The sequence below is a fragment of the Bos grunniens genome, chromosome 25, assembly GCF_055505025.1.
Source record: "Bos grunniens cultivar Pamir isolate PY7600 chromosome 25, Bosgru_T2T1.0, whole genome shotgun sequence".
Taxonomy (NCBI): Eukaryota; Metazoa; Chordata; class Mammalia; order Artiodactyla; family Bovidae; genus Bos; species Bos grunniens.
The window spans coordinates 42,352,844-42,380,166 of record NC_141189.1 but is presented as its reverse complement, the minus strand read 5'-3'; the positions used below and the strand labels follow the sequence as shown (position 1 = coordinate 42,380,166).

The following is a 27,323-nucleotide window of genomic DNA, read 5'->3' as shown; positions in this document are numbered from 1 at the left end:
AATTGTCTCATTCTTGTCGCACTGGAATGGATTCCTTCACCTTGTCTGGCTTTTTTTTTTTTTAATTAAATCCCTCGAGGGTTTTGGGGGCTGAAAGGGAAAAAAATACATATCCTAACCTGCGCCGCCCGGGAATCGAACCCGGGTCGCAAGAATGGGAATCTTGCATGATACCACTACACCAGCGGCGCGGTTGGCAGTAAGTGTGTCCGCGAGACTTAGGAGATTGTGACGCAAGCCCCGCCGCCCAGCCCCGGGCGGAGCCGTCAGAGCGCAGGCGTCGCTGCGGTGCGAGCTGCAGGGCTGGAAGCAATGGACTTGAGGGGCGGGGAGCGGGAAGGCGGTGGTCCCGCCGAGTCTCTCGGGCACCCAGCACTCCAGGGGAAGGAGCGGCGATGAGGGATGCGGTTTCTGGCCGACTGGATTCGAACTGACGCCGGGGAAACCATAGCAACCGCGGCATTCCGGAAATTGTGGGTACTGGGCCATGGGAGGGCCTTCGTGGTTTGACTGGGCTCTCGTCTGAGCGGGGCCGCGGGGCGGAGCTCCCTGTGGTGGGCGGGGAAGCGGGGCGGAGCTCCCTGCGGTGGACGGGGCGCGGCCCCCGGAGGGGCGGGCTGCCTGCGGAGACGAGCCTGTACTGCTCAGGGCGTCTCTGTGGCCCTGCGATAAGCAGTGCAAACCCAGGGTTCACGGGTGTTAAGGGGTCGGTGACCTCTGAGTCTCGTCGGGGGCCGGTTTGTGTGTTCTACCGCTCTTCCCTGGTTGTCTCGGGGCCCGTGTCTCGGAAAGGGCCCTCTTAGCAGGCGTGAGGCGGCGCTCAACACTCAGGTCTAGCTTATCTCCTTTGCTGGGCGATTTTTCTTGCGCGAGACGCTCCCTGCCACCCCCCTCCAGCCCCCTTACCCCCCGCCTCCCGGCCCCAACACACACACACACACACCCCCAGGGTCGCTCTGACAAAAAGCTCTGCGAATGGCGCTGACCGGGCTTTAGTCTGGGGGTGCTCTCTCGGGGCCATGCAGAGTGGGACCAGAGACTACAGTATGAATGCCATCAGATGGGGAGGACAGCCTTGCCTCTTAGGGACAAGAGGTGGTGTAGAGCTGGCCAATGTGAATACAAGGCCCCTAGAAAAGTTTCAGTGGGCCGGCCTCCAGACAACCCCTTTAGCATTCAGTGTTACCACACTTTTTTCTTAGCCGACTTTCTCATTTCATAAGCTTTTGTTACCTGACTCACTTTTGCCTCAAGTCCTGGTTTGCTGGGGCTTCCCAGGTGATGCCAGTGGTAAAGAATCAGCATTGTCAATGCAAGAGATGCAAGAGACATGGGGTCAATTCCTGAGTTAGGATAGATCTCCTGGAGTAGGAAATGGCAACCCAGGATTCTTGCCTGGAAAATTCCACGGACAGTGGGGGAGGGACACAACTGAGCAACGCACGCATGCCTGGTTTGTTGGGTATTTTCTGCGTCTCCAGGTGGACAAGAGGTGTCCCTCAGTGTGAATCTCTGCCCCCACCTGTGATGATCAGTGGCTAGTTGGGGCCTCTCCACCCAGGCCCCTCAGCCTCCTCGCCCACTCAAGAGGCACAAAGCTCCCTGGCTTCCCTGGGCTGCCCTGCGCTGTTCTCATACAATAAACAATAGAGGGACGTCTTCGATAGTCCAGTGGCTGAGACTCCTCACTCCCAATGGGAAAGAAAGTGTTAGTCGCCGAGTCAACTCTTTGCGACCCCATGGACGGTAGCCTGGCCAGGCTCCTCTGTCCATGGGATTCTCCAGGCAAGAATACTGGAGTGGGTTGCCATGCTCTCCTCCAGGGGATCTTCCTAACCCAGGGACTGAACCTGTCTCCTGCACTCAGGAGGCAGATTCTTTACCGCTGAGCCATCATCCCTGGTCAATGAACTAGATCTCACATGCCACATCTAAAGAGCCTGCATGCTGCAATGAATATCAAAGATCCTCTGTGCGGCAACAAACACCCAGACACAGAGCAGCCAAAGAAACTTAAAAAAAAAAGAAGGAAATGTATATTTGGTCTGCATCCTGATTTCTGAATAGAACTCTTAAAACCCTGGGATTTCCTGAAGGAAGGGGTGAGAGGAGCATCTGTTATGCATAACAAGCCCCTTTCAATCTCACCTGGGTTCACACCAGACAGGTGACAAGTCAGGAGGAAGGGCAGGGGGGGCTGGTTGCCAGGGGAAACCAGCCCCACTCCTGACCTCTGACCTCCTGCCTGGGATAGGGGGCTGGAGATGCAGCTAATCTCCATTATTAACCAGTCCTACCAATGTGATGGACCTCCACTCAAACCCCAAATGGAGGGGGTCAGGGAGCTTCCAGCTAGTGAATGTGGAGGGCTGGGAGGGTGGCTCCCGGGGAGAGTGTGGGGCTCTGCACCACTTCCCACACCTTCCCTGGGCATCTCCTGCATCTGTTCCCAAGTTGTGTCCTTTGTGGCAAACCAATAAGGTAAGCAAAATGCTCCCCTGAGTTCTGTGAGTCATTCTGGCAAGTTACAGGACCCTGATTTACAGCTGGTCAGTCACAAATCCACCTGTAATGCAGGAGCTGCAGGAGACACTGATTTGATCCCTGGGTCAGGAAGATCCCCTGGAAAGGGGATGGCAACCCACTCCAGTATTCTTGCCTGTTGTGTTGTGGGACTGAGCCCTGAGCCTGTGGATCTGTGTGGACAATGGGTGGGTGGAGTTAGAATCCACTTAGATTGCAGGATACCCAGTTGGGATCCAAAGAGTCAGAGATGCGTCTGTAGGAGGGAGCAAGCCTTCATGTTGTATGTGCTGCCCACATGCCCAGCAAGGTCTTCCATTTAACAGCCCTTGACCTCAAGTTGCTCTCTGCCTGCCGTTCATCCCTCTGGGCTGGATTCTGTGTGACTGATGGACACCTGCCCTCCCTCCACACTCGGCACCCTCAGAGCCTGGGGCAGAGGCAGAGGCAGTGGACAGAGCAGAGCAGTGGGCTTTGCTGCAGTATGAGTGCACATGCGTGTGTGAATGCATGCACGGGAGCACCTGGGACTGTGTGAGTGTGCGTGTGTGTGAACGTGCGAACACTTTCCATAAAGTCCCGGATGTAAGTCAGACTCTGAAGCCCCCAGGAGCTGCTGAACATGGGACCCCTGGAAACGTCCCACGCCTGGGCCTGTGCTCAGTGCTACCTCCTGAGGTTGTGTCCTGAGGGTTACTGTTGGAGCCAGAAGGGCCCTCTCGGCTACTCCTGCTGCCTCATGATGTCCAGAGCCAACAGCGGCGTCCAGCTTCCTTCCTGGGGTCCAGGCCCAGGTGCCTGCCACCTGCTGAGCTCCCTCCGGAGCCCTGCAATGTGTACCCAGGGTGCTCGCCCACTACTGATTCCCTCAGTACATTGATTTTCCAGAGCTACAGTGACAAATTACTCCAAAGTGTGGTGGCTCCAAACAACAGTTTCCTTTCTCACAGTTCTGCAGGCCAGAAGTCCAGAATAAAGATGTCAGCTGCCCAACAGCCCTACCGGAAGCTCTTTAGTCAGCACAGCTTCCTTCTCTCTCTGTGTCTCCAGGCGCTCCCGGGCTTGTGGCCACCTCCCTGCCATCTCTCCTCTGGGTCTCTCTGTGTCCTAATATCCCTCTCCTTTTTGTCTTTATTTAAAATTTTTTTTCTTTTTTAAGTTATGAAAGTATGATAACACATTTACAGGATACTTAGAAAGTATAAAGTTACATAAAGTTCCACTATATATGACAATTATTTTCTTAAGTAGATAAAGTAAAATTTTTAGTTGGAGTTTCAATATCAAACCCTTAGAAATTAATAGAATTTTAAAATTTAATAGGCTGAATAGACAAGTAGAAGGATAGAGTAGACCTGAAAAGCACTATGAACCAATTCAACATAATTAGGATTTATACCATTTTCACACAATGGGAGGATACGACCCTCTCCTTTCCCAAGGACAGGCTTCACTGGATTTTAGGGCCCTTTCTAATCTGGGATGACCTTATCTCAAATCCCTTGCTTTAATTATATCGGCAAAGACCATTATTCTAAACAAGGTCATTTTCTGAGGTTCCAGGTGGTGTTTCTTTGAGGGGCCACTGTTCAGCTCATTGTACTTGGGTGTGGGGATGGGCAAGCCCTGGGAACCCCCTGGCCATCCGGTGGTTAGGACGCGGCGCTCTCACTCCCAGGACCCAGGCTCAATCTCCGATTAAGAAACTAAGATCCTACAAGCTGTAGCCAAACAAGCAAACAAAAAGGGATGGGCAGTCCCTGGACACTTGGTGGTGGTATGGGAGCATCCTGCCAGAGCTTTTCCTGGGGCTACTGACCACACTTTGTTGGCAGAAGCCCATCCTCCAGTCTGGGTTGGTGAGGGCATGAACTTCAGATCTGCAAAATGACTAAGGATGGCTGAAAACTTAAACTTTCTCCTCTAATATGAAATTTCCATATCACGTTTAGAGCCTTTTAGAAGAGAAAGTCTGGAGCAGGAACTGGCAACCCACTCAATATTCTTGCCTGAAGAATTTCATGGACAGGGGCCCGGCAGGCTATAGTCCATGGGGCCACAAAGAGTTGGACATGACAGAGCGACTAACACACAGAAGAGAAGGGCTTCCCCAGCAGCTCAGTGGTAAAGAATCTACCTGCCAATGCAGGAGACATGGGTTTTATCTCTGGGTTGGGAAGAACCCCTGGAGGAGGGCATGGCATCCCACTCCAGTATTCTTGCCTGGAGAACCCCAGGGACAGAGGAGCCTGGTGGGCTACAGTCCATGGGGTTGCAAAGAATCAGACACAATTCAGTGACTGAACAACAGCAAAGAAGAGAAAAACCCTAATGTCTTCATTAGGGTTAACTGGAGTCAATAAGGTAAAGGTCGCTCCTTGCTACGACGCCCACGTTCTCTGTGTGGCTCCAGGCGTTTCTGGGCTTGTGGCTGGCTGCTGGGTGAGGCTCCTGCCTCCTGTTCAGCTGCCCGTGACTGACTTTGGGCTGGGTTCCCAGCCTCTCTGACAATAGGAAATGTTTGCCGGCTGCAAGACTCTGTCTCTGGGGGCTTAGCAGGTTGCTCACTGCCATGGACAGTGTAGTCAAGGCGAGGCCAGACCGGCCAGGCTTCCTACCCCAACTGGAGAACCGACCTGAGCTCACGGTCGCACTGACTAGACCCTGACTCTCCTGGCTTGGGCTGGGCCCTCCGCATGCCTCCTGGCTCTGTCCCCAAGTCAGGGTGGCTCAGGTGCTCAGGCTAAGTTCTGGCAGCAGGGAGTCTGGGAAGGCCCCTGGGTGGCGGTGGGGGTGGGGAGATAGGCCCTGCCCTCCTGCACACAGGTGTCATGGCTTTGCTGCCTGCTCCCTACAAGCTGGCCTTCTTCCCCCTGGCTGCCTGCTGCCCCAGCTCAGTGTCTTTGGGGGCCCTCGGGGTTCCTTCACCACCCCCTCCACCCCCAGCCTGTCCTGCACCCCCTCCCCTCTCACCTGGCAGGACCATTCCTCTTCTGTGGCTTTCTTCTGGAGTCTTTCCAAGGGCTCTGGACCCAACCTTTGACGTCAGACAAGGGCCAGGGGCAGGGCTGGGATATTAGGGTCTAGCAGCCTTGCCCACCATCAAGGCCAAGCCTGCCTGCCTATCAACAGGGTCCTCTCCATGTTGGCCTGAGGGGTTGCCCATGAGAGGAGGAGCTCTCAGCTCTGTGTCAGCCCAGGGCCTGGCTCCTCCTGCCCAGAGCATGTGCCTTCTGGAAGAGACCCTCCCCACTCCCAGGCCCCTCACCCTTCAAAGTCTCCCCGGCTTGAGTTAGCACTGTGCTCGAGGCCACTGAAGAGACCAGGGCCGTCAGCACAGATGACGCAGGATCATGCTGGCCTTGACACAGCTAGGGGGTGGGGGTGGGGTGGGGGGATGGGCCCCAGGGGTGGAAAGGGGGCCCAGCGTGGCCGGGGGTGCGGGTGGGGGGTGTGCTTATGCCCTGGCTCCCTGGGCATGCTCTCTCCTCTCAGGTCACAGGCCTTGTGGGAGGGGGAGCAGCTCCACCTCACCCTCGGGAAGGAGCTGTGGGCAGGCTAGGGCCCAGCCCCCAGACCCTCCCCTGCAGGCATATCTGGTTCCTCCTGAGGCACATCACTGCAGTAGATCTTGCGTCCTGACCCCAGTGCATGCGGCGGGTGGAGGAGTAAGTGCTCTTTCTCTTGCGCGGGATGACAGGCGAGCTGGGTTCCTTCACCTGCCTTCTGCACCCCGCAGCACCCAGGGTGCTCCTGGATTGGTAAAGGGCCTCCCTCCCCCTCCCTGGGGTCTGCAGGTGCACACATGGCAGTCGGTCGGTACCCAGCTCCTGTTCCGTAGGATGAAAGGGAGATTCCCAGGGTGTCATGTCTCTGCCCAAACCCGGGGGCCGACCCGCTGTTCTCATCTTTGACACCCCTCAGTCGCGTGTGAGTGAACCGCAGCACTGGCCCAGGCACCTTGGCCGAGGGTCTCTGACGTGCGGTGCGTGGGGACACCCTTGCTTCCAGAGTCCACACAGATCATTCCCAGCACCTGTCAATTCCTCGGCTCCTGGGACACCACCGCCGACCCCACGAGGGCCTGAGCCAGAGCCTCGCCACGTCTGGGTGCCCGTGGCCCCCCGAGCCTCCTCCAGTGGCGGACGGCGGCCCGGGCCCTGAGAAACTTGCTTAAACTCCGCCTTCAGACCTCGCCAGGGGGTCCCGCCAGTTTCCCCAAGGCTCAAGCACCACCCCTGCCACGAGCCTCGGCGCGGGCCCTTTAAGGTCCGGGGGTGTGCGGCGGGCCCGCCCCCTCCCCGCGGCGCCGGCCGCCTGTTAAAGGGGCCGCGCCCTCGCCGCCAGCAGAGTGCCAGCCGGGCGGAGGGCGCGAGGTCTGGCCGCGGGCCGGCGGGCGGGGAGGGCGCGGAGGGCGCGGGCGCGCTGCGGCCCCTCCGCACCATGTACACCATCACCAAGGGACCCAGCAAGCTGGTCGCGCAACGGCGCACAGGTGCGCGGCGGGGGCGGGCAAGGCAGGGAGGGGACGGGCGGGGGTCCGCATACGCTGCCCGCCCCCGGCGCGGCGCCGGCGGCTGACGCGCGCTCCCGGTGCCCACAGGTCCCACGCAGCAGCAGGTGGAGAGCAGGCTCGGCGAGCTCCTGAAATGCCGGCATTCCGCGCCGACCCCGCAGCACCCGCGGGCACAGCCGCCGGGCCCCTGGCCTCTGTCGAGGTGAGACGCACGGCCCTCCTCTCCCCTCCCCCGCCGGCCTTCGCGGGGCCGCGAGGGTGACCTTGGGGAAAGGTTAGCGGAGCCCGGGCCCCATGCTCCCGGCGGGCGCGGAGGGGGCGGAGCCCGCCGACCCGGCCCGCCTGAGGCTCGCGACCGCAACTCCGCGCTTCCGCCTCACCTGGCACCTGGCTGGGTCGGAGGGAACCGGGCCGGGGGTGCGTGACACTCCTCCGAGCCCTGGGGCCCCACGCACCCAGAGTCGGGAGGAAGCCGACCCGCTCCTGGATCTTAGGGGCTCCAGGCGGCTGAGTCAGGTGCCCGGGCCGACCTTGGGCGGCGGAGGCCACGCTTTGAGAGGAGCTACCGCGGAATCGCCCTGGAGGGCGGGAGCGGCCGCCGCCGGAGGCTGCCAGCCCCGTGCTGGCCGAGCAGCGGGGGAGAGGTGCACGTGGTTCCCTCGGGCCCTGCCAGGCCGCTGCTCTCCTCCGCCTTCTCCCCTAGCCCCCACCGGTGCTTTTCTGCTTTTCCTGACCAGCAGTTTTGCTGGGAGCCTCAGTTCAACCACTGTGGTCTCCAAGTCACTGTGCCCAGGAGGTCAGCGCCTCCATCTCTGGGACTGAAACTGTAACTTTTTGGCTCGAGTCTGTTCTCTGGTCTTCTTACTTATTCTCTGCAGGCTCAGGGCCCAGGGCTTGGTCCAGGCCACACAGGCCTGAGGCTCCTGCAGGCTGTGGGTGGGTGGGGGGACACTGACAGGGCTTGGGATTTCTTCTCTAGTTGAGGACAGACGGCCTCCGGATTGGTAAGAGCTGGGGGCTGTGTTGCTGCGCGCCCTCAACCTGCCCTCCCCCTCAGTGCCGGCCTGAGATGCCACAGGTGGGGGTAGCCTGTGAGACCCTTCTAGGCTGAGGCCCTTTCGGGCAGCCTCCTGCTGGGAGCATGTTGACACTCTGAGACTGGTCCTGTGAGGACCACAAGCGCCTCCAGGGAGAGGGGTGCGTACGGCCGTGGGGGCGCGTCCCAGGGCCCACTGCGCTGTGACCCTGCCTTGTGACGTCAGCCCTGGTCCTCAGCCGCCCTGCGCCCCCCGCCCTGACACCCAGGCAGGAAGCTCCCACTCTCTTACCTGGAGAAGCTTGTGCTTTCTCCATGCACCTTTGCCGGGGAGTGGGGGAGGAAGCATGCGGTGTGTGCAGGGTCCAGATGCTGGGAGAGACGGAAGAGACAAGGGGCCGCAGCCTGCCAGGTCCCGGTCGGGGGTGCTGGTGCTCGCCCTGCCTCTGCAGCCCCGTCTGGCAGGGGGTCAGCAGGAAGGCAGACTGTGCTGGTCGTGCCATCCCCCCTAACCTCTGAAGTCACCCCTTCCCTGAGCCGCTCCCCTCCCAGCCTCAGGGGCGAGCCCCCACTGGGAGGCCAGAGCACCTTCAGGTCTCCCACATGGGGACCCCTAGCCTTGCTCCTGAAACTTCTTGGGGGGGGGGACCCACCAAAATCACTCCACCCAGACTTCCGGTCCACCCTCCCTCAGCCAGGCTTGCCAGGGAAGAAGGAGTCTGAGCCACTGGGGCGCTCTGTGCCTGGCACACCACGGGTGCCCCAAGCGTCTGCCCCTGACTGGGCTTGGGTCTGGGCGCTGCCCATGGTGGTGAACAGGCTGTGTGAGTCTGGGCCTCTGATGAGCTCTCTCCCTCTGCGCCAGAGAGTAAGACCTGCTGTCCGGGGAAAAGAGGAAAGGGCACCCTGTGACCTGCTGATGGTGCAGGGGAGGAGGCTTGGGAGCTGCACTGCCTTGTGGGCTTCGGGCTCAGACACGCGTACAGTTCTGATGCTGCCATCCGCTCACCATGTGTGACCCTGGACAGGTCACTTCTTTCTTGAGCCTTGGCTGAAAATGGGTGGGTGGTCTATGTTGGAGGATAGTGAAGGGGATGAAGAGGAGGCCCTAGTTGGCAGGCCCTAAGCAGGGAGTCCAGAGCTGCTGCTGCCGTGGGCAGGGCCTGCCAGTGGACCGTGTCCCTGGGCTCTGGCACGAGGGTGGAGATGGGGGTGGCACCGGACTCGACCATAGGCGCACAGGGGAGCAGTGCCCTTTCCTCCAGAGGGCCCACGGAGCCGCCTTACGTAACTGCCAGCAGGGGGCGGGCAGGTGCCAGCCTGAGCCCCTTCTCAGCCCCAGCCAGGGGGCCCTCTGGTGGTTGAGTCACTAAGTCCTGTCTGATTCTTGGAGCCCCATGGACTGGCCTCTCCAGGCAAGAATACTGGAGTGGGTTGCCATTTACTTCTCCAGGGGATCTTCCTGACCCAGGGATTGAACCTGGGTCTCCTGCGTTACAGACGGATTCTTTACCACTGAGCCACCAGGGAAAGCACCCTCTAAGTACTTGGCAGTTCGTAGCCCTTGACTGCAATTCTTTTTTTCCTTCTTGGATGCTCAGTCTCCGAGTTTTCCTAGAGTTTGTGGCCTTGCAGGGGTAAGGTTAGCAGGCAAGCGAGGGGCTGTCCCACTTGAGGACAGACATCCACGCCCTCTGGTTGGTATCGCTCAAGCCTGGGAGCAGCCCTGCCCCTCCACGTTTTCTGTGGCCACCTGACCTGCCAGCCTGGAGCTGGCGGGACTGGTGCCCCTCAGGATGCTCCTCTTTATTTTAGTGCCCCTCTCAACTGAGGAGGAACCCCGCGCGGCGGTGGGGCACCTGAGCCCAGGATGGCGAGCAGGCCGGCGGGACCGCGAGTGCCTGGCGGAGTGGCACGTGCAGCCCAGGACTCCCGGCTCCCACCTCCTGCTGTAGGTGTGGGCCCCGCTCCCTCCGCGGCCCTATCCCGGGCTTCATGTGTGCAGGGCTGGGCCAGCTGACTCCAGCCAGGGCAGCCCATCCATGCCCTGGGCCCGGCTGGCTGGGGTGGGCCCAGTGGCCATCTGGACATTGAATGCCCACCAGGCCAGGCTCCAGCACCCAGGGCCATCTCCTCACTCAGCATTCCTGCCCTGTGGGCAAGAGCATGGCCCCTGCCGGGAAGCTGCAGGGGTGGACCAGGGCCACGGTCAGCCTCCCCACCCAGGATGGCCCACTCAGCACTTGGCACTGTCTCGCCAGACCAGGAGCTGTCTCTGGAGCCCGGGCAGCTGCGAAGGGCAAAGTCCACCTGCTCTCATTAGGGTCCTTCCTTCCATCCTGGGGGCATCTTGAGATGAAGAGGCTTCTGAGGGGGAGAGAGTGACCAAGAACTGTGCCTGGGGGCGGGGTTGGGCCGAAAAACCTGTTTACTCTGGTCAGAACCTGGGCTGCTGGAGGCCTGGCCCGTCAGTGGGGAGGGGGAGGCAGGTGGCAGTGGAGGTTCCTGAGAGACACACGGGGGCCGTCTGTGTGCCTTGAGCATGGGGCTCTGTGGAGATCTGGGGACACAGAGCCCCTCTGCAGACTTAGACCTGCCTCAGGGCCAGGGGCTGTAGGTGTGAGCTGAGCTGTTGGGGATGCAGGCCTGCAGGAGAAAGGCCTTGGCCACCGGCTGCAGCCCACAGCTGCCCTGTGGTTCAGGGAAGTGCCTGGAGTGGGCCTGGCCTGTGGGGCGGGGTGGCCTGCGACTGCTCCGGGAGCTCTGCCAGGTAGCACCTGGCCTGGGAATGTGGCTGAGTGTCTCCTTGCCTTCCCACAGTCCAGGGCCGAGGCTCGTGTTCAATCGGGTGAATGGCCGCCGGCCGCCTGCCACGTCCCCATCCCTCGAGGGAACCCAGGAGCCCTACACACTGGCCCACGAGGAGAACGTCCGATTTGTGTCAGAAGGTAGCGCTGAGGTCTGAGGGAGTGGCCCAGCCCACTGGTCCCCTTCCCACTGTAACCTGAACTTGAAGTCCCTGGAGGGCTGGGACGTACCTGGGCTCTGGGCCTGTCTGTCCTGTGACCGTCCAGCAGGCTGCCCGTTCCCGTTCCCAGCTCCGGGCAGGGATCCAGGCTAGCCACTAGGGTGGGAGGGTGCCAGGGGCCTGGCTCAGTCTAACTGTCCTCTCCCCACAGCCTGGCAGCAAGTGGAGCAGCAGCTGGGTGGTGGCCCGGCCGGTGAGAGCGGGCCAAGGCCTGTGCAGTACGTGGAGAGGACCCCCAACCCCAGGCTGCAGAGTGAGCCCTCCCCCACCCTCAAGGAGCGCCCCCTGCCCTCCACCCCTGACCTGGCTCAGCCAGGTTCTAGCTCCAAGGGGGTGGGGTGAGGAATGGAGCCTGATCCACTCTTCCCAGTGTCTGCTACAGCTGGGATCTGGGTGAGGGGCTTGTGGCCAGCTCACGCTGGTCCGCTGGGAAGGTGTGTCACTGCCCAGCCTTCTGTTTCTCCACAGACTTCGTGCCCATTGACCTGGACGAGTGGTGGGCACAGCAGTTCCTGGCCAGGATCACCAACTGTTCCTAGTCACAGCTTTGGAAGGAAGGCTGTCTTGTGCAGGGCCTGGCCCTGCCCCACGCTGGACCCTCTGCCAGGAGAGGACCACGGCGCCCTGTCCACCAGCTGCGGCAGGCTGTGCTTCACCCTGGGCCTGGCCAGGCGCCAGCCACACCTGAAGTGCCAGCATTTGGACTTTTGCCCCTGCTGACCCTTTGGCCCAGCTGTTCCAGGCTGCCGGGGGCCAGGGGTTGAAACTGACCTCAGTCCTGCTCACTGTGCCCGGGGACCAGCCCGTGGGGCTGGCAGGGAGGAGCTCCAGGCTAATAAAGTTGAGAAACTGCCTTTTGGAGAGGCCCTGACTCGGTGGGCTGTGGGGAGTGAGCGGGGGAAGTGCGCTTGTGTACAGGCCCCAGGCCGGGCATGACTTGCTCAGTAGTCTCGTCTCCCCACAGCTGAAGCTCTGTCCAGCTCTGGCACTTAGCCTCCTGCCTAGCTGCCTTCCTGTGTCCTGGGCCAGGTCATTTTGCGTAGAAGTCTGTAAATGCCAGCCGATCCCACTGACACCCACGCCCCCTTCCTCTCCCTGTAATCATTGTCAGGTGTCGAAACCTGCTCTCAAGACCCAGAGATGTTACTTAACTGACCCTGAGATGGGGTCTCAGCCACGCAGAATTGGGGTCAGGTTTCAGGATGCCTGCTGTCGTATCTGAACCCCCCAGGTCTGGCGGGGAGCCTTCAGGGTCCTGTGAGGCCTGCAGCTGACATAAGAGCCTCCAGAGGGCTGGGCAGCAGCAGGGGAGGGGAGGACCACCCACGCCAAGTGCGGTCAGGATTTCTGGGCTGCGTCTCACTCCCATCGTGAACACGGGCCTCAAGATCAGGAACCTTCCGGATCAGACCCCACAGCTGGGGTGCCGGCGGTGCTAGAGCAAGCCCACGGGGTCCCGGCTTGGGGATGGCCGCAGAGGCCCGGGGGCGGAGGCTCCTGTCCCGTGGCAAGACAGCAGTAAAGAGGAAGTGGCCGGACAGCAACTCGGGGCTACCGGAAGAAAGGCAGCGGGGGAAACTGGGGTCTATCCCCGCGCCAGGCCCCGCCCCGTGCCGCAGTCACGTGTCAGGCGCGGTGACGTACCTGCGGCCGTGCGGCGTCAGTGGCGCCGTTGCCGGGCTTCTGTTGCTAGGCACGCGCTGCGTGCCCTGCGTGCGGTGCGCGTCGGCAGAGGCGGGAAGCGCGAGCTGCGGCGCCATGGCGAGAGGTAGCGGCGCGCGGACCGGGGCTGGGTTTTGGGGTCCAAGGGCCCGCGCCGCCGCGCACGGGTTGGTGCTGAGACTCGCTCGCGGCCCAGTCTGCGTGCCGCGCTGGCCGTCACCGCTGGGGAGAGCGCAGGCCCTGCCGGGCCCTCCCTGGACCTGCGGTGGGCCTGGCGCCTCACGTCCCCTTGTCCCCCAGTGTGGCAGCAGCCGTTCCTCAACGTCTTCAGACACTTCAAGGTGGACGAGTGGAAGCGCTCCACTAAGGAGGGCGACGTGGCCGCCGTGACGGTGAGTGGCCGGGGCGCCCGGCGGCGGTAGCGGCGGCATCTTTTCTCTTCTCTATGGACGCTTGTTTGCAGCCCTCCCGGCCTCCCCGGGCTTCAGGACGCCTGTAAGACGTCTTTCTCTCCAGGACAAGACCCTCAAGTGCACCGTGTACCGCGTGCGGGGCTCTGTCTCTGCGAGCAACTACATCCAGCTCCCCAAAACCAGCACCCAGTCCCTGGGGCTGACTGGACGGTATCTGTACGTGCTCTTTCGGCCATTGCCCACCAAGCATTTCGTCATTCACCTGGATGTGTCCACTGAGGTGCTGAGCTGGGAGAGGGGGGCCGCCCGGGGCCCTGCACTCCTGCGGCAGCCTGGACCCCTCATATCCATGCTGTGTCCCACAGGACAGCCAGGTCATCCGAGTGTCTTTCTCCAATCTCTTCAAGGAGTTCAAGTCCACAGCTACGTGGCTTCAGTTCCCCTTCATTTGTGAGGCTGGGACACCCAGGGAAGGTACCGTGCAGATGAGGCATGAATGGGACACAGGGATGGTCTGGGAGAGGCGTCCGGTCAGAAGGCTCAGGGGGAGGTCTGGGTGGGGGCCACGTGGTTGTGGCCGCGAGACTGGGAACAGGCCGAGGACACAGTGCTGTGGCTTGGTTGGTGAGACGGTAGGTGCTGACTTTGGCACGAGTCCTGCATACCTGCCAGGTGTGGCCTCCCCTGGTGCCCGCTGGACCTGCCTGCAGCTTGACCTGCACGACATCCTGCTGGTCTATCTGCACCGATGCTACAGTCACCTGAAGGGCGTCAGGCTGTGTGCCAGCATGCTGGTCCGGAACCTCTACACCAGTGACCTGTGCTTCAATCCTGGTGAGGACCCCAGCTGTGTTAGCCTGCAGCCCACCTGCGTTTGCTCCCTGTGTGCTGCCCTCCGCTCCGTCCCTGGCACTCAGTGGAAATGCCCATGCTGTGCCAGCTTTGAGCCTCCCAGCTCCCAAGGCAGCCATCAGAGGGAGTGGTGGCTAGGCTGGTGGCCAGGCGGGACCCTGATGGCCCCTGGTTGAGACCCCTGGGCTGGGAGAGGGACCTGGACGGTTCCCTGGACCTGGACCAACTGTGGTCTCTGCAGCCGTCACTGTTGCTGAAGCCCGGCGTGCAAAACTGCCTGTCACCCCCATGCCTCGAGAAATGGCTTTCCCAGTGCCAAAGGGGGAGAGCTGGCACGACCGCTATGTCCATATCCGGTGAGTGCTCTGCCGTCCCAGGCACAGGTTGGGCAGGGCCATCCCGGAAGCTGACTCTCCCTCTACCCCACCAAGGTTTCCGAGTGGCAGCTCGCATGTGCCCTCCAAGCTGGTACAGAAGAGCGGTTTCCCTCCTGAGGCAGGTGGGCCCGTGGGGCAGCGGTGACCGGGGTTCAGGTCTGCAGGGCCCACGGCGCTCGGCAGGAGAGGGGTCCTGATGCTGCATCTGGGGACCCCAGCAGTGTGGTGCCTGTAAGGGCGCAGGGAGGTGGCCGTGAGGCTCCGGAGCAGCGGGAGGCTGTGACTTGAGTGCTTGGGGCCTCAAACTTTGCTGCTGGGATGGGTGTTGGGGCCCCTGCTAGGTGGGCTGCCGCTGTCGGCATGGCCCCTCTCCTGCAGAGGGGGCAAGGCCAGGCCCCCTGCCGCCCCTGCCCAGTGCCTTGTGCCTGTCTGCACTCTGCTCAGTCGGTTCTTCTCCGCTGCAGTCTTAGTGGGGCACGTGCCGCGGCTGCTCCCTTCCCCAGTGGCCTGCAGCAAGCCTGCGTGGGACAGCAGGGCCCTCATGGTCCAGAAGCATGACCCCGCAGCCGTGAGTGCCCGGCGCCCTTGGAGGTGGGGCTGTGGGTGCTGGTCTAAGGTGTGGTGCTCATGGGCACTTGTCCTCCTGCAGTCCCGCTGGGCCCCCTCCATGCCCAGGCCCCTTCCGGAGGTCAGCATGTCCTGTGAGCGCTCAGAGGTCTCCCATGTGGCTGGCCCTGGTGGCTGTATCCAGGAGCCCTCAGCCTGGGCGGAGGCCACTGACGAGCATGCAGCTGGTGACGGCCTTCACGTGTCGGCCGGTCAGCCGACGGTGGAGCCCGCGGCCCCAGAGGATGCAGCTCCGCATGAGGTGAGGGCCTTTCCCGAGGAAGGTAGGGCTGGACTGCACCCCCGAGGGGGTTGCATGTGGATGAGCAGTGGATGGAGGGCTGTCGGGCTACTGCCTGCGGGGAATGGGCGAGGGGCGGGTGGTCCCCTCTGATGGTCCCTTCCCATCCAGTCTCCTGGCAGGAAGCAGAGCTTACCGGAGGCGGCTTTGGGCAAGAAGCGTTTTCAACAAAGAGTAAGAGAGCTGGTGCCCTGCCCCCAGCCCCAGTGGTCTGTGGGGGGTCCGCAGGACTGGGGCACCTGGAGGATCCAGCATTGTGACTGCAGTCCTGGCTTCCTGCCGCAGAGTGGCTGGCCGGAGCTCAGGACTGGATGGCTTTCTTGAGAGGCCGGAACTGGCTCTGGGCGGGGTAGCTCTGCTGCGACAGGGACCTTGCCACCTGGATCTCATTGTGCGTCTGCCTGTTTCAGAGCTTCCTCCCAGATCCGATCCTGAGGCTCAAGGGGGTCATCGGCTTTGGGGGTCACAGCACCAAATGGGTGAGGGATCCTGTGCTCTTGTTGGGTCTTACAAGCGTCAGCTACACCGAGCAGACGGCGGGCAGATGCTGCACTTCCCTGCCTTGGCTGTGGGTCTCTGAGCTCCCCTAGGCACCGGGTCCCCGCACTGCTGTGGTCACCCAGCCCCGCCCGCGTCCGCACATGCCTGGTGCGTCCTTGGTACTGTGATGTCCAGACACAGGCGGCCCTTTTTGTTGTGAGCACCAGCCGGGGTGGTGCCAGTCCAGATGCTCGAGCTTTGAGAGATCTGAGACCCTTGTTCATCCTTTAAGTCTTGGATGCGTGTCATCCAGCCAAGGGGGGCTTGGTGTGGGCAAGACAGGGTCCCTGTGGAGGCAGCCGTGGGAGAGGTGGCTGTGTGCTCACCAGGCTGTCCTGGATGTGGGCTCTGAGTCTTTGTGGGCTCTCAGCCTTTTGTTAGTTTAACCCTATAGTTCCCTGCTTAGCGGGAGCCCTGCCGTGCCCACATACAACCAGGCTTTCTGTCCTTTGGGCTTATGCAACGCAGTGACTCCTGTGCTTGTGCTTCGGGGGGCTCAAGTGTGGCGGGGAGTGAAGCTGACTAGCCTGTGACCTCAGCCTCTGGCCCCTGCTCGCAGGCCCTGTGGACCCCGGATGGGGCTGCTGTTGTGTACCCTTGCCACGCAGTTGTTGTCGTCCTGCACGTCGAAACCCGGGAGCAGCGTCTCTTCCTTGGCCACACAGACAAGGTGGGCACCCCTGGCCCGGGGCAGCCTGGTCTGCTGGCCTGTACCCTTCCTAACTCCCTGCCCCCAGGTCTCTGCTCTGGCACTGGATGGGAGCGGTTCGCTGCTGGCCTCGGCCCAGGCCCGGCCCCACAGCATGCTGCGTCTCTGGGACTTCCAGACGGGGAGCTGCCTGGCCCTGTTCCGGAGCCCGGTCCACACCATCTGCTCCCTCAGGTGGGTGAAGGGCCTCCGGGGGGGTGGGGGCCAGCCCCTGTGACGCTTACTGTCGCCTCTGTCCACAGCTTCTCCAACAGCGGGGAGCTGCTCTGCGGCGTTGGCAAGGACCGCCATGGGCGGACGGTAACTGGGCCGGCGGGGAGGTGGGGTAGCCGTCCAAGGGTACAGGCAGGCAGCAGGGACCCCCGTTGGCCTCCCCCAGCCTGGCCGGGCACCCCCAAGTCACACGCTCCACAGGGCACCTGTTTCGCCTTTGTGGGCGGAGCTGCCTTTCAAGTGACTGGCCTTGCTCTCTTTGCTGGCGAGTCCTGCAGGCCTGAGATGGATGTTTTTTCACGCCAGTGTCTGTGAAGCTGGGTGTTCCCTCGGGGCCTCTCCTCCACTTACAGTTGCGTCTTCTGCTCCTCTCTGCAGACACGTCTGTGGACGCCCTGGGTGGGCACGTAGAGGTTTCTCTGACTTCTTTTGGAGATGCCGGGTGGGTGGGCGGGCACTCAGTGCAGGCTTGTTGCAGACGGTGCTGGTGTGGGGCGTGGCCCAGCTGGGGCGAGGCGGAGAGGCCATCATCCTTGCACAGGCGCACAGCGACGCCGATGTCCAGGTGTTCCGGGTGGCCTTCTTCGACGAAGCCAGGTGACTGCCTGCCCTCTCTGGGTGCTGGGGCCGCTGAATTGTGAGCCCGCCCCTCGCCCCACTCACCTCCCACCCTCGCAGGATGGCATCGTGTGGGCGGGGCAATGTGCGGCTGTGGCGGCTCCGAGGTGGGGTGCTGCGCTCCTGCGCTGTGGACCTGGGGGAGCACCACGCTCTGGAGTTCACCGACCTGGCCTTTGGGCCAGCCCAGGATGGCCACACGCTGTGAGTACCCCCCTCCCCACCCCCTTCCCTGAAGGCCCGTTGCCCCGCCCCCGCCACCACAGCCCTCACCTACCGCTCCCTGGCAGCTACGTGTGCAGCCGCAGCGGCCACATCCTGGAAATTGACCACCAGCGCATGGCCGTGCGGCATGCTCGCCGCCTCCTGCCCTTGCAGACCCCCCGTGACCCCCTCGCACAGAAGCAGACCTTCAGTTCGGGTAGGTGGGCCTTGCTGTGCAGGGGGAGGGGCCCTGCTGCTGGGGGCTGACCCGGCTCCCCCTACCCAGGCCCTGGCATCGCCATCAGCAGCCTCGGCGTCTCCCGGTCCGCGTGCGCCGTGGGCTCCGAGGATGGCTACCTGCGCCTCTGGCCGCTGGACTTCTCCTCCGTCCTCCTGGAGGCAGGTGGGGCCTGCACACCACCTCGCCCCCGGGGGGGCACAGGAGGGCCGTGTCCCCAGGCTGGACAGCGTGGGGCTCCACGGGGCTGTGTCCTGAATCTGGGAGTGGGTAGTCACGGGGGCGGTGCTGGTCCTAGCTCACAGGGAGACGGGGCTCCAGGCTGCAGGAAAACACACTTCTCGCTGTCTTGGACAAGGGGCTAGGGGTTGGTTCAGCCTGCACGGGTGGGCCCTGGTGCGGGACCCGCCCCACTGCAGGCCCAGGCGGTCACCAAGCCCCATGCCTGCAGAGCACGAGGGGCCAGTCACCTCTGTCCGCGTCAGCCCCGGCGGCCTGCGTGTGCTGTCCACCACGTCCTCGGGTCACCTGGGCTTCCTGGACGTCCCGTCCCAGGAGTATCGCATGCTGGTGCGCTCCCACACCGCCCCAGTGCTGGCCCTTGCCATCGAGCGCAGCCGGGGACAGCTGGCCACTGTGTCCCAGGACCGCACTGTGCGCGTCTGGGACTTGGCGACCCTGCAGCAGGTGAGGTGTGGCCAGAGGGGCGCCGGCTGGGAGGGCGGTCTGGAAGCCGCAGGCCATACTGAGGCCCGGCGGGCGGGCCCTGGGTTCTGCCCGGGTTTGGGGCCCGAGGTTCAAGCCCTCTGGGGAGACTGGCTCTCGGGGCCCCGCCGTCTGCCCTGACATGCCCCTCCCCACAGCTGTATGACTTCATGTCGCCCGAGGAGGCCCCGCGTGCTGTTGCCTTCCACCCCACGCAGCCGACCTTCTTCTGCGGCTTCAGCAGCGGGGCCGTCCGCTCCTTCAGCCTGGAGTCCGCCGAGGCCCTGGTGGAGCACAGGTGGGTGCCCGGGCGGGCCTGCCCCACAGATGCCCGCGGTGGACGCCGCCCTCTGCTGCCCCTGGACACCTTGTGGGCGTCCCCACACCTTTCCGTGTGGCGCAGGTGTCACCAAGGAGCCATCACCAGCCTGGCCGCCAGCCCTGACGGTCGCTTCCTGTTCAGCGCCTGCTCCCGGGGCGCCCTGGCCCAGTACCACAGCGGTGCGCCCCGGTGCCGCGTCCTGCGAGTAGCAGGTCAGGCCCCCATGCCCAGCCCCGCTTGGATCTCCCAGTACCTCCCTGACCACGGCACTGTGTTCCATAGCCTCACTCATAGACCCCCGGGCCAGGTGTGATCTTAGAACTGCCCGGCACTCCCCAAGTGGGAGATCAGAGTGCGCCCGCCCTGCGCCAGGAGGGGGTGATCACCTGCAGCCCGAGCACCAGAGGGCAGGGCCAGGCCCCCATGGACACTGTGTCTCTGGCCAGCCAGGCAGTCTCTGGGTGGTCACTGGGAGAGCCCCGGCGCTCGGGCAGTGCATGTTGCCGTGGGGTCTGCCCTGCCCGGCTGACTGCCCGCCCCTGTGTGCTGGCAGCTAACGTGGTGTGCCAGGAGGCCTGCCCAAGCTCCAGCATCATGGTGGTCAGCAGGGACAGCCGCCTGCTGGCTTTCGTGGGTCCCTCCAAGTACACGGTGAGCGTCGTGGACACAGCCTCGCTGGATGAGGTGAGTCAGCCGGAGCCTTGCACGTGAGTGCTGAGGGTGGACAGACCCCATGGGCACCCCTGACCCTGGTGGCTGGGTTGTTCCTGTGGGCGGGAGGCCATACTCGTTGCAGAGAGGACCCAGGCCCTGGGCCCCTTAGGGGCATAGAGGACCCATGAGCTGTGGGTGGCTGGGCAGGGCAGAGTGCCTGAGGCTGCCCACGACCTGGGCCTCTGCTTGGGGGCCCCAGCTCCGCCTGGAGTTCGTGGGGGCAATACTTGCTTCTCCCACAGCTTCTGAAGGTTGACGTCAGTGCCCTGGACCTGGCTGGCAGCTGCCTGGACTCGGCTGTGGCCCTCTGCTTCGGCCCCTCACCCCCCAGCCACCTGCTGGTGTCCACGTCCTCCAACACGATCACCGTGCTGGACGCCAGGTCAGGCCGCGTGGTGCGGCAGGTGAGCCCAGGCCATGGCTGGCGACCTGGCCCCTCTCCTCCCGGCTCCGGCCTTGGTGCTCCCGGCGCCCACGGCGGGGCGGCCCTGGGCTGCCTGCTGCTCCCCAGTGGCTGCGCGCTGGGGAGGGCTCCCCCGGCCGGCGGTCCGGGGTGTGCCCACCTTGCCTCACAGCAAGTGCACTCTCCTGCAGCTGTCCTGTGGCCACCCCGCGGCCTGTGCCTCCCTGGCCCTCAGCGCGGATGGCCGCTTTCTGCTCACAGCCGCCGAGCGGGCTGTCAGGCTGTGGGACTACGCAACGCAGGCTGGCCTCAGCTGCCAGGTGTGTGTCCCAGGCGGGTGGGCAGGAGGGTGGAGGACGGCCTTGGGTGCCCCGGGCTGACAGTGCGCAAGGGCCGTGCCTCAGGTCTGGGCGACACTGCCACCCCAGGTGTACATTGGCCACTCGGAGCCAGTGCAGGCCGTGGCCTTCATCCCCAACCAGCAGCAGCTCCTCAGCGTGGGAGACGCCATCTTCCTCTGGGACATTCTGGTTCCCCGTGAGAGCTGGTCCCCAGGCAGGTAGGTGTCTGCCTTCACTTGAACCTGCCAGGCCTCTCTGGGCACCCGCCACCCCCAGCACACGCTGACAGCCTCTCCTGTCGCCTCTGCAGTGTCCAGGGTGCTCCCAGGCCCCCCCTGACCTGTGAAGCAGGTGAGTGGCCCCACCACGCTGGCAGGCCCTGCGGTGACCCCTGGTGTGGGAGGCACACGCTAATGCTGGCTGGGGCCCCAGGCCAGAGCTGGTTGGGAGAGGGGGGCTGGCATGCCTCCTGCTCTGTGCCCCCACTCCTCGTCTCTGAGCACAGCCTGGCTCCTCCATCCACAGGCCCGGGTGCAGGAGAGCTGGACGGCGTGGCGTCCGGGGCCAGAGCGCCCCCCCGGCAGGTGTCCGTGTCACCCCCGGCACTCCCGCCCGAGCCGGGCCTCTGTGCTGAGCCCCCTGAGGGCTTTGACGGTGAGGGTGGGGGTCCTGGGAGGGGGAGGCTCCCCCTACGTGCTCCGCTGCTCCTGGCCTGGGGGCGGGCTGGGGGCTCAGAGCGCCTGCTCCCCACCCCTGCTGTCTCCCCAACCTCCCCAGGTGCCCTCTTCCCGTCAGACGAGAGCCATGGCCCCGAGGATCTCCATCAGGCCTCAGGCCCGTCCGTGCTGGTGCAGAAGGAGGCTGGCCGGGCTGACGATGGGGCCTGTGGGGTGACAGGAGGCCCCTGGGACCTTGGCAGGCGTCCCCACCCCTGTGGCTGGCCCCGTAAGCAGGGGCAGGGCAGCAGCGTGGGATGGGGTCCCTCGTAACTGGGCTCGGGCCCAGGTGCCTGTACCTCGTGGGCTCTAGGTGGTCTAAGGACAAAGCCAGCTGCCCCGGCAGACAAGGGGGGGTCACCTGCAGGGCAGATACCCTGAGGCCCCGGTCAAGCCAGGCGGGCAGGGCAGTGTGGCCCGCCAGTGCCCTCTGATTCCAAGCGTCTGACCAGCCAGGGCAGGGCGACAGCGGGGAGGTCGCTGTGTGGTCCCAGAGGTCCACAGCCTCTCACCCTGCCCGACAGGCGCCTGCAGCACAGTGGGAGCCAGGGCCCGGACCCTCGCTCGCCCGGACTCCTACAGGCACTTCACTGCGCGCTACAAGGCCTCCTCACTGGCCCAGGTGGGCGGGGCGGGGGTCCTCCTGGTCCTGGCCACTGACGGATGCTGTGGAGGCCGAGCTCAGGCAATGCAGCCTGTGGTGTCCGAGGGGCTCCCCCATTGTCAGCAGTGGTTCCTGGCGTGTCCCTGGGGCATTTCCCTGGGCTAGAGGCTGCTGGTCACCCTCCATCTCAAGCCCGGTCCGTGTCCCCAGCGGGCTGGTTAAGGCTCGTTTCCGTGCCAGTGGGACCGGGAGTGTCCTGTGCGCGCGCCCCCCCCCCCGTCCCCCCCCCCCCCCCCCCCCCCGTCACCGTGCGGCTCCCTCCCGCCTCCCCCAACCAAGGCCTCCTCCAGGCTCCTCCCTGCCCTGCCCAGGTCTCCCCGCACCCCAGGCTTTTCCCAGGAGCCCCTGCCTGGCCTCTCTTCTCTCCCGTCCTCCCAAACTCCTGCCCTCTGCCACCTCACCCCTGGAGCCACACCTGCGGGCTCCATCCAGGCCTGGCCTGAGGGCAGAGTCTAAGGTGGGGACCCACGTCCTGGTCGCTTCCCCACAGGGCCTCTCCCTGCCACCTGCTGGTGACGAGTGGTTGCGTCTGAAGGCCGTCGTGGGCTACAACGGGAACGGGCGCACCAACCTGGTCTGGAGCCCAGACACGGGTGTGGCCACGGCCCAGGGGCTGCGGGGGGCCTGTCCTGATGCTCCTCTGGGCCCCCTGCCCCCCCCCCCCGCCTTTCTCCGTGGGTGGCGGGGTGGGGCACGGGTGTGAGCCCCTGTGGCTGGGCCTGCGGGGAAGCGTGCCATGGTGTGCTGACCCACCGGGCTCTGTCTGCCCACAGGCTTCTTCGCCTACACGTGCGGCTGCCTGGTGGTGGTGGAGGACCTGCACTCAGGCGCCCAGCAGCACTGGCTCGGCCACCCAGAGGAGATCTCCACGCTGGCCCTCAGCCACGATGCCCAGGTGCCCGCCCTGTGGCCCCCTGTACAGGCCTGGAGCTGAGGTGCCCCTGCAACCCGAGCGGGCCCGTGGACTGCACCCTCCGTGCTGAGCGTGCTCCTCACCGCCAGGTCCTGGTCTCAGCCTCTGGCGGAAGCGGCACTGCCTCCCGCTGCCAGATCCGTCTCTGGGACGTGCCCCGGGGCTCCTGCCGGCAGCTCCTCTCTCACCACGACTCTGCAGTCCAGGCGCTGGCTTTCTCACCAGACGACAGGCTCCTTGTCACACTGGGTCAGTGGACGGGGGTGGAGGATGGTGGTCTCTGAGCCCCTGCCAGTCCTGGGACCCCTGGGCTGCTGACACGGGCCCTTTGCGTCTCCCCAGGGGACTGTGGCGACGGCACCCTGGCCCTATGGAGCACGGCCACCTGTGAGCTCCTGTCCTCCACGCGCCTCCCAGAGCCGGTGCACAGCATGGCCTTCAGCCCTTGGCACGCCAGCGAGCTGGCCTGCGTGGGCCGGGGTGTCCTCACCCTGCAGCTGCTGTGGGGGCAGGCGGGTGACGTCAGCCTCCAGGTGCCGGGGCTGGGAGGTGGCCTTGGAGGACGGGGTGGGGCGCCCCGGGCGTGGCTGACCCCTGCTGTTCTCCCACCAGGCCAACCGGGAGCCAGTCCCCGAGGAGGCGGGGGGCTTCGAGCTGAGCTCGCTCTGCTACGGGGCCCCGCCCTTGCTGTACTGCGGCTCCAGCGAGGGCCAGGTGTCCGTGTGGGACACACGTGCCGGCCGCTGCTTCCTGGCCTGGGAGGCGGACGATGGCGAGATCGGTGGGTATTTGACGAGCCCACGGCCCTTGGGGCACCGTTCCCCTGGGAGTCACAGTGCCGGGGCGGTGCGATGCCCTCTGGAGCCCCAGGCCTCTGGGGACGCGGCTCATGCCAGCTCCCATTCCCCAGGAGTGCTGCTGTGCTCAGGTACCTGGCTGGTCAGCGGCAGCAACACACGGCGGCTGCGCCTGTGGGCTGTGGGGGCCGTGTCGGAGCTGTGGTGCAGGGGCTCGGGGGCCAGGTGAGCGTGCGTGCTGTGTCCGGAGCTAGCGCTCCAGCCGGCTGGACCCGCCCCCCAGGGGTGTGCTCGGGCAAGTCAGGGCCATGGGCTTATCCCCCTGGCGCCCTGGCCTCCCGCCGCTGCCCTGTGATCCCTGCTCTCCAGGTCCAGTTCCGTGTTTCTGGAGCGTGAGCTGACCCTCGACGGGGCCGTCGTGAGTGCGGTCTTCCACGACAGCATGGACATGGGCGTGGTGGGCACCACAGCGGGCACGCTCTGGTACGTCAGCTGGGCCGAGGGCACCAGCACTCGCCTCATCAGTGGCCATCGGAGCAAGGTGAGTGCCGGGCCACTGCTCACACAGGTGGGAAGCCTCCTCGCTCCTTCCCCCTTGCCCGTGGGTGCGGTGTCCGCTAGGTGTCCCCGCAGCAGCCCCAGGCCCCATGGCCTTCGCGACCCTGCTTGTCCAACCCCTTTTCTTGTAGATTACTTGGAGAAAGCTGGTCGTCCTTGCTGGGATCCCCCACCAGCGGGGCTGGGTGTGCCCCTCTAGGATCCCCTGGGTCTGGAGGCCGGGCCGGGGTCTAGGCAGGGCCAGCCAGTCAGCGTTGACTCCCTGGGGAGCACTGTGTCTCTCCAGCAGTGCCCGTGTCTGGTGGCGGTGGCAGTGGCCTTGTTTGTACCGAGTCCCCCAGAGCTGGTGCTGACTTTGGTCCCGCCTCCCGAGGGGCACACGTGCTCCAGGCCCTCCCTCTGTGGCTCTGCCTGACCCCGGCCTGCCTGCCCCAGTTCTGTGCCCCTCCAATGGGAACTGGGCTTAGAGGTCCCGGTTTGAGGGCCAGAGGGCTCAGCACTTCTCACCCAGGCAGGGCTCGATTTTTAGCTTTTTATTCCAATTCAAGACTTGGCTTTTGTCCACACATCATTGGTGCATGGTCTTCATCTCACTTTTCTTATACCAGAGATCCTGATTCTGCGTAATCTTTCTTTGCACACACCTGACGATCTCAAGCCACCCCCCACTGCGCACCGCACCCCCCCCCCCCCGATGAGGCCTGGTTAACAGCACATCCTTTAGTTCAGTCTGTGGTCCCCAGGAGTCCTATGTTCTGGGTTTTGTCAGAACGGTTCTTTTTGTCACGTCCCAGCAAGTGGACGGTAAAGTTCAACTGACTGGTGGGCTTCACATTTCACCCAGGCTTCATGGGGGAACTCGGGAGAGGGTCTTCACCCAGGCCTCATGGGGGACCTTCCTTGGGAGGGAGCCTTCACCCAGGCCTCGTGGGGGGACCTCGGGAGGGGCCTTCACCCAGGCCTCGTGGGGGACCTGGGGAGGGGCCTTCACCCAGGCCTCATGGGGGACCTGGGGAGGGGCCTTCACCCAGGCCTCGTGGGGGACCTCTGGAGGTTGGGACAGTGAGTTTGTGTCACGTGGCAGGGCTGGGGCCTGGCAGACTCCAGGGGGAGGCGGATGCTCTCCAGAGCCACATGGCTAGGCTGTGTTCCTCCTTGGCCGTGGGCCTCAGGCAGGCTGGTGGCTCCTCACAGGTGAACGACGTGGCCTTCAGCCCCAACGAGTCCCACTGCGCCACGTGCAGTGATGACGGGAGCGTGAGGGTGTGGTGCGTGGCTAGCACGGAGCTGCTGATCCAGTTCCAGGTGCTCAGCCAGGTACTCAGCGGGGCTGGGGGCACGCCCGGGGCTGGGGGTATATCCGGGTCGAGCCCGGGCCAGGTCCCCGCTGGCCTGGCCTCTTGCAGGCCCCACGGCCTTCCTCCGGCCTTGGTGTCTGGCTGGGCCCGGGCCCCGCCCCTCCGGGGGTCCTGACGATTTCCGCTGGTGGTCCCCAGAGCTGCCTCTGCCTGGCTTGGAGCCCCCCGTCGTGCGGACGCCCAGAAGAGGAGCACGTGGCAGCGGGCTACAGTGACGGGACTCTGCGGGTCTTCAGCATAGCGCGCTCGGCCGTAGAGCTCAAGATGTGCCCGCACGCGGCTGCACTCAGGGCCCTTGCCTTCTCTGCTGACGGTGAGGCTGGGCTCCCGGGGGTGGCATGGCTCTGTGGCTCTGCCTGGCCCAGGTCGCGCCTTTGGGCTGAAGGCCGGGCGCACAAGTGACAGCAGGGGGTCTGCCTGGCCCAGGTCAGACCATCATCTCTGGAGACAAGGACGGGCTCGTGGCCGTGAGCCGCCTGCGCACAGGGATGACCTTCCGGGTGCTGAGTGACCATCGCGGCGCCCCCATCTGCACTCTGCAGAGCACGAGGAAGGAGGTGACATGGTTGGTCCTTCCTGGGCGGGGCTCGCACAGGCTGGGGTGCTGGCAGGACGGGGTGGGAGAACAGGGCAGGCAGCACCACCAGCCCTTGTTCCCCCAGTGTGGAGACTTCGGGGCAGAGGGCACGGACCTGTGGCTGGCCGCCAGCGGGGACCAGCGAGTCAGCGTGTGGGCCTCTGACTGGCTGCGGGACCACTGTGAGCTCGTGGATTGGTTGAGCTTCCCAGCACCCGGCCTCACAGAGGTAAGAGTCCCGGCGGCCCCGTGGGCGCAGTGCCCCCGGCTCCCACCCTGCACTGTGCCCCCACAGGTTCCCGGCTGCTTGCCACCCTCGCTCGCTGCCTTCTGCCCCTGGGACCCGGCGGTGCTGGTGTGTGCAGGTCTCGGCGTGTACCCTGAGGTGGTCTTCTACAGCCTCCGCCAGAAGCAGGCACGTGTACCTCGCCGTGGTCCTGGGAGCCTGAGGGACCCAGGGCTGGGGAGGGACAGGTCTCAGAGCCAGGGGCCCCTCCCCTAGAGCCTCATGCTTGCTCCCCGCAGGTGGTGGAGAAGATCCCGCTGCCTTTCTTTGCTGTGTCCATGAGTCTGTGCCCTGGGGCCCACCTTGTGGCCATTGGCTTCTCTGGTGAGTGCTGGTGACTCGAGTCGGGCCGGCTGGGCACTGCTGTGTTCCCTCACAGAGCCATACTCTTCACCATTGGGCCCCAGGTTTCTTGTCCCTGAAAGTGGACTGAGGATACCACTCCTGGGGCTCACAGACAGGGTCTGTGAGGGGGTGGGGCGCCAGGTTCCCCAGCGAGGCACCAGCTCCATCTGGAGAGAGGGCCAGGGGGCAGCAGGCCCCCCGCCCCCGCCCTGGCCCAGCCCCTGCTGTCTGCCTGCAGAGCGCATGGTACGGCTGCTGGACTGCGCATCGGGGGCCGTACAGGACTTCGCGGGCCATGACGACTCTGTGCAGCTGTGCAGGTTCGCCCCGTCAGCCCAGCTGCTCTTCACGGCGGCCCACAGCGAGATCTTGGTGTGGGAAGTCACAGGCCGCTGAGCCCTGCCACTCAGCTGGGCCCCTGGCCTGGGCAGAGGCTTGACTGAGAAGCTGGGTCCGCCCCGGGCCTTGTGCTGGTTCCGTCGGCCCGGTGGGCTCTCCGCACCGGCACCTTGGGAGCATGTGTGAAGCATCAGGACCTTGAACGTGTGTGAAGTACTCGGAGCTCTTCTCCCTTGGGGTTTTGTTTTTGCCTTGTACAGTTCAAATAAATGTGCGTGTAGCGGTGAGACATCGTCTCCTTGTCACTGCAGACTACTGCCAAAGCTCAGCTTACCCCCAGCCCCAGTCCTGCTCTGGGCCAGGACCGCACGCGCCCGCAGTGCTCGGCGCGCCCACACGGGGGCGCCGCCGCGCTCCGCCGCCGCTCTGGCCCGCCGGCCTCAGTGCGG

The 27,323-nt window shown here is 64.3% G+C and overlaps 2 protein-coding genes and 1 non-coding gene across 31 annotated transcripts; 2 read left to right on the top strand and 1 right to left on the bottom strand.

Annotated features, from left to right (window-relative positions):
• Positions 1 to 120: 120 nt before the first annotated feature.
• On the bottom strand, positions 121 to 191 carry TRNAG-CCC (transfer RNA glycine (anticodon CCC)). The gene has a single exon. It is a non-coding gene; the product is annotated as a tRNA-Gly (tRNA).
• A 77-nt stretch (positions 192 to 268) lies between these two features.
• MCRIP2 (MAPK regulated corepressor interacting protein 2) lies at positions 269 to 11,957 on the top strand. 8 transcript variants are annotated; one of them, XM_086376587.1, is made up of 6 exons: positions 269 to 473; positions 7,127 to 7,241; positions 9,871 to 10,026; positions 10,896 to 11,023; positions 11,255 to 11,356; positions 11,572 to 11,957. In XM_086376587.1, the coding sequence occupies exons 3-6, from the start codon at positions 9,872 to 9,874 to the stop codon at positions 11,640 to 11,642; spliced, it is 456 nt and encodes a 151-aa protein (XP_086232713.1). In that variant the 5' UTR covers positions 269 to 473; positions 7,127 to 7,241; position 9,871; the 3' UTR covers positions 11,643 to 11,957. The 8 variants fall into 8 exon arrangements, 6 of the variants coding, with proteins under 6 accessions (XP_086232713.1, XP_086232716.1, XP_086232711.1 ...); XR_015154925.1 differs by lacking the exon at positions 269 to 473 and adding an exon at positions 6,872 to 7,018 and having other exon boundaries at positions 9,871 to 10,030; XM_086376585.1 differs by lacking the exon at positions 269 to 473 and adding an exon at positions 6,872 to 7,018.
• A 277-nt stretch (positions 11,958 to 12,234) lies between these two features.
• On the top strand, positions 12,235 to 27,161 carry WDR90 (WD repeat domain 90). Of its 22 annotated transcripts, none has more exons than XM_086376533.1 (42): positions 12,235 to 12,871; positions 13,066 to 13,157; positions 13,282 to 13,458; positions 13,544 to 13,652; positions 13,851 to 14,012; positions 14,272 to 14,386; positions 14,462 to 14,529; positions 14,872 to 14,975; positions 15,057 to 15,275; positions 15,426 to 15,488; positions 15,725 to 15,793; positions 16,414 to 16,524; positions 16,592 to 16,737; positions 16,806 to 16,863; positions 17,255 to 17,373; positions 17,455 to 17,598; positions 17,685 to 17,815; positions 17,885 to 18,001; positions 18,288 to 18,523; positions 18,700 to 18,839; positions 18,945 to 19,075; positions 19,417 to 19,547; positions 19,820 to 19,981; positions 20,172 to 20,300; positions 20,409 to 20,539; positions 20,632 to 20,672; positions 20,847 to 20,975; positions 21,099 to 21,266; positions 21,562 to 21,659; positions 22,192 to 22,294; positions 22,475 to 22,596; positions 22,704 to 22,863; positions 22,957 to 23,147; positions 23,227 to 23,395; positions 23,525 to 23,636; positions 23,781 to 23,952; positions 25,164 to 25,286; positions 25,466 to 25,640; positions 25,754 to 25,884; positions 25,990 to 26,319; positions 26,430 to 26,514; positions 26,774 to 27,161. In XM_086376533.1, exons 1-42 carry the CDS (start codon positions 12,571 to 12,573, stop codon positions 26,929 to 26,931), a joined length of 5,832 nt encoding a protein of 1,943 aa, XP_086232659.1. In that variant the 5' UTR covers positions 12,235 to 12,570; the 3' UTR covers positions 26,932 to 27,161. The 22 variants fall into 22 exon arrangements, 17 of the variants coding, with proteins under 17 accessions (XP_086232659.1, XP_086232657.1, XP_086232655.1 ...); XM_086376531.1 differs by having other exon boundaries at positions 13,544 to 14,012; positions 25,990 to 26,133; positions 26,200 to 26,319; XR_015154915.1 differs by having other exon boundaries at positions 13,544 to 14,012; positions 20,847 to 21,266; positions 22,192 to 22,275; ... (1 more) ...; positions 25,990 to 26,133; positions 26,200 to 26,319.
• Positions 27,162 to 27,323: the final 162 nt, after the last annotated feature.

Bases quoted from the DNA above. Each gene is read 5' to 3' on its own strand.
- MCRIP2 (XM_086376584.1), top strand. From the start codon at position 7,334: ATGCTCCCGGCGGGCGCGGAGGGGGCGGAGCCCGCCGACCCGGCCCGC. The intron at 11,024-11,254 runs GTAGCGCTGAGG...CTCTCCCCACAG, and splicing joins CGTCCGATTTGTGTCAGAAG to CCTGGCAGCAAGTGGAGCAG. The intron at 11,357-11,571 runs GTGAGCCCTCCC...GTTTCTCCACAG, and splicing joins CCCCAACCCCAGGCTGCAGA to ACTTCGTGCCCATTGACCTG.
- WDR90 (XM_086376521.1), top strand. From the start codon at position 12,571: ATGGCCGCAGAGGCCCGGGGGCGGAGGCTCCTGTCCCGTGGCAAGACA. The intron at 21,660-22,191 runs GTGGGCGGGGCG...GCTTCCCCACAG, and splicing joins AGGCCTCCTCACTGGCCCAG to GGCCTCTCCCTGCCACCTGC. The intron at 26,515-26,773 runs GTGAGTGCTGGT...GTCTGCCTGCAG, and splicing joins TGTGGCCATTGGCTTCTCTG to AGCGCATGGTACGGCTGCTG.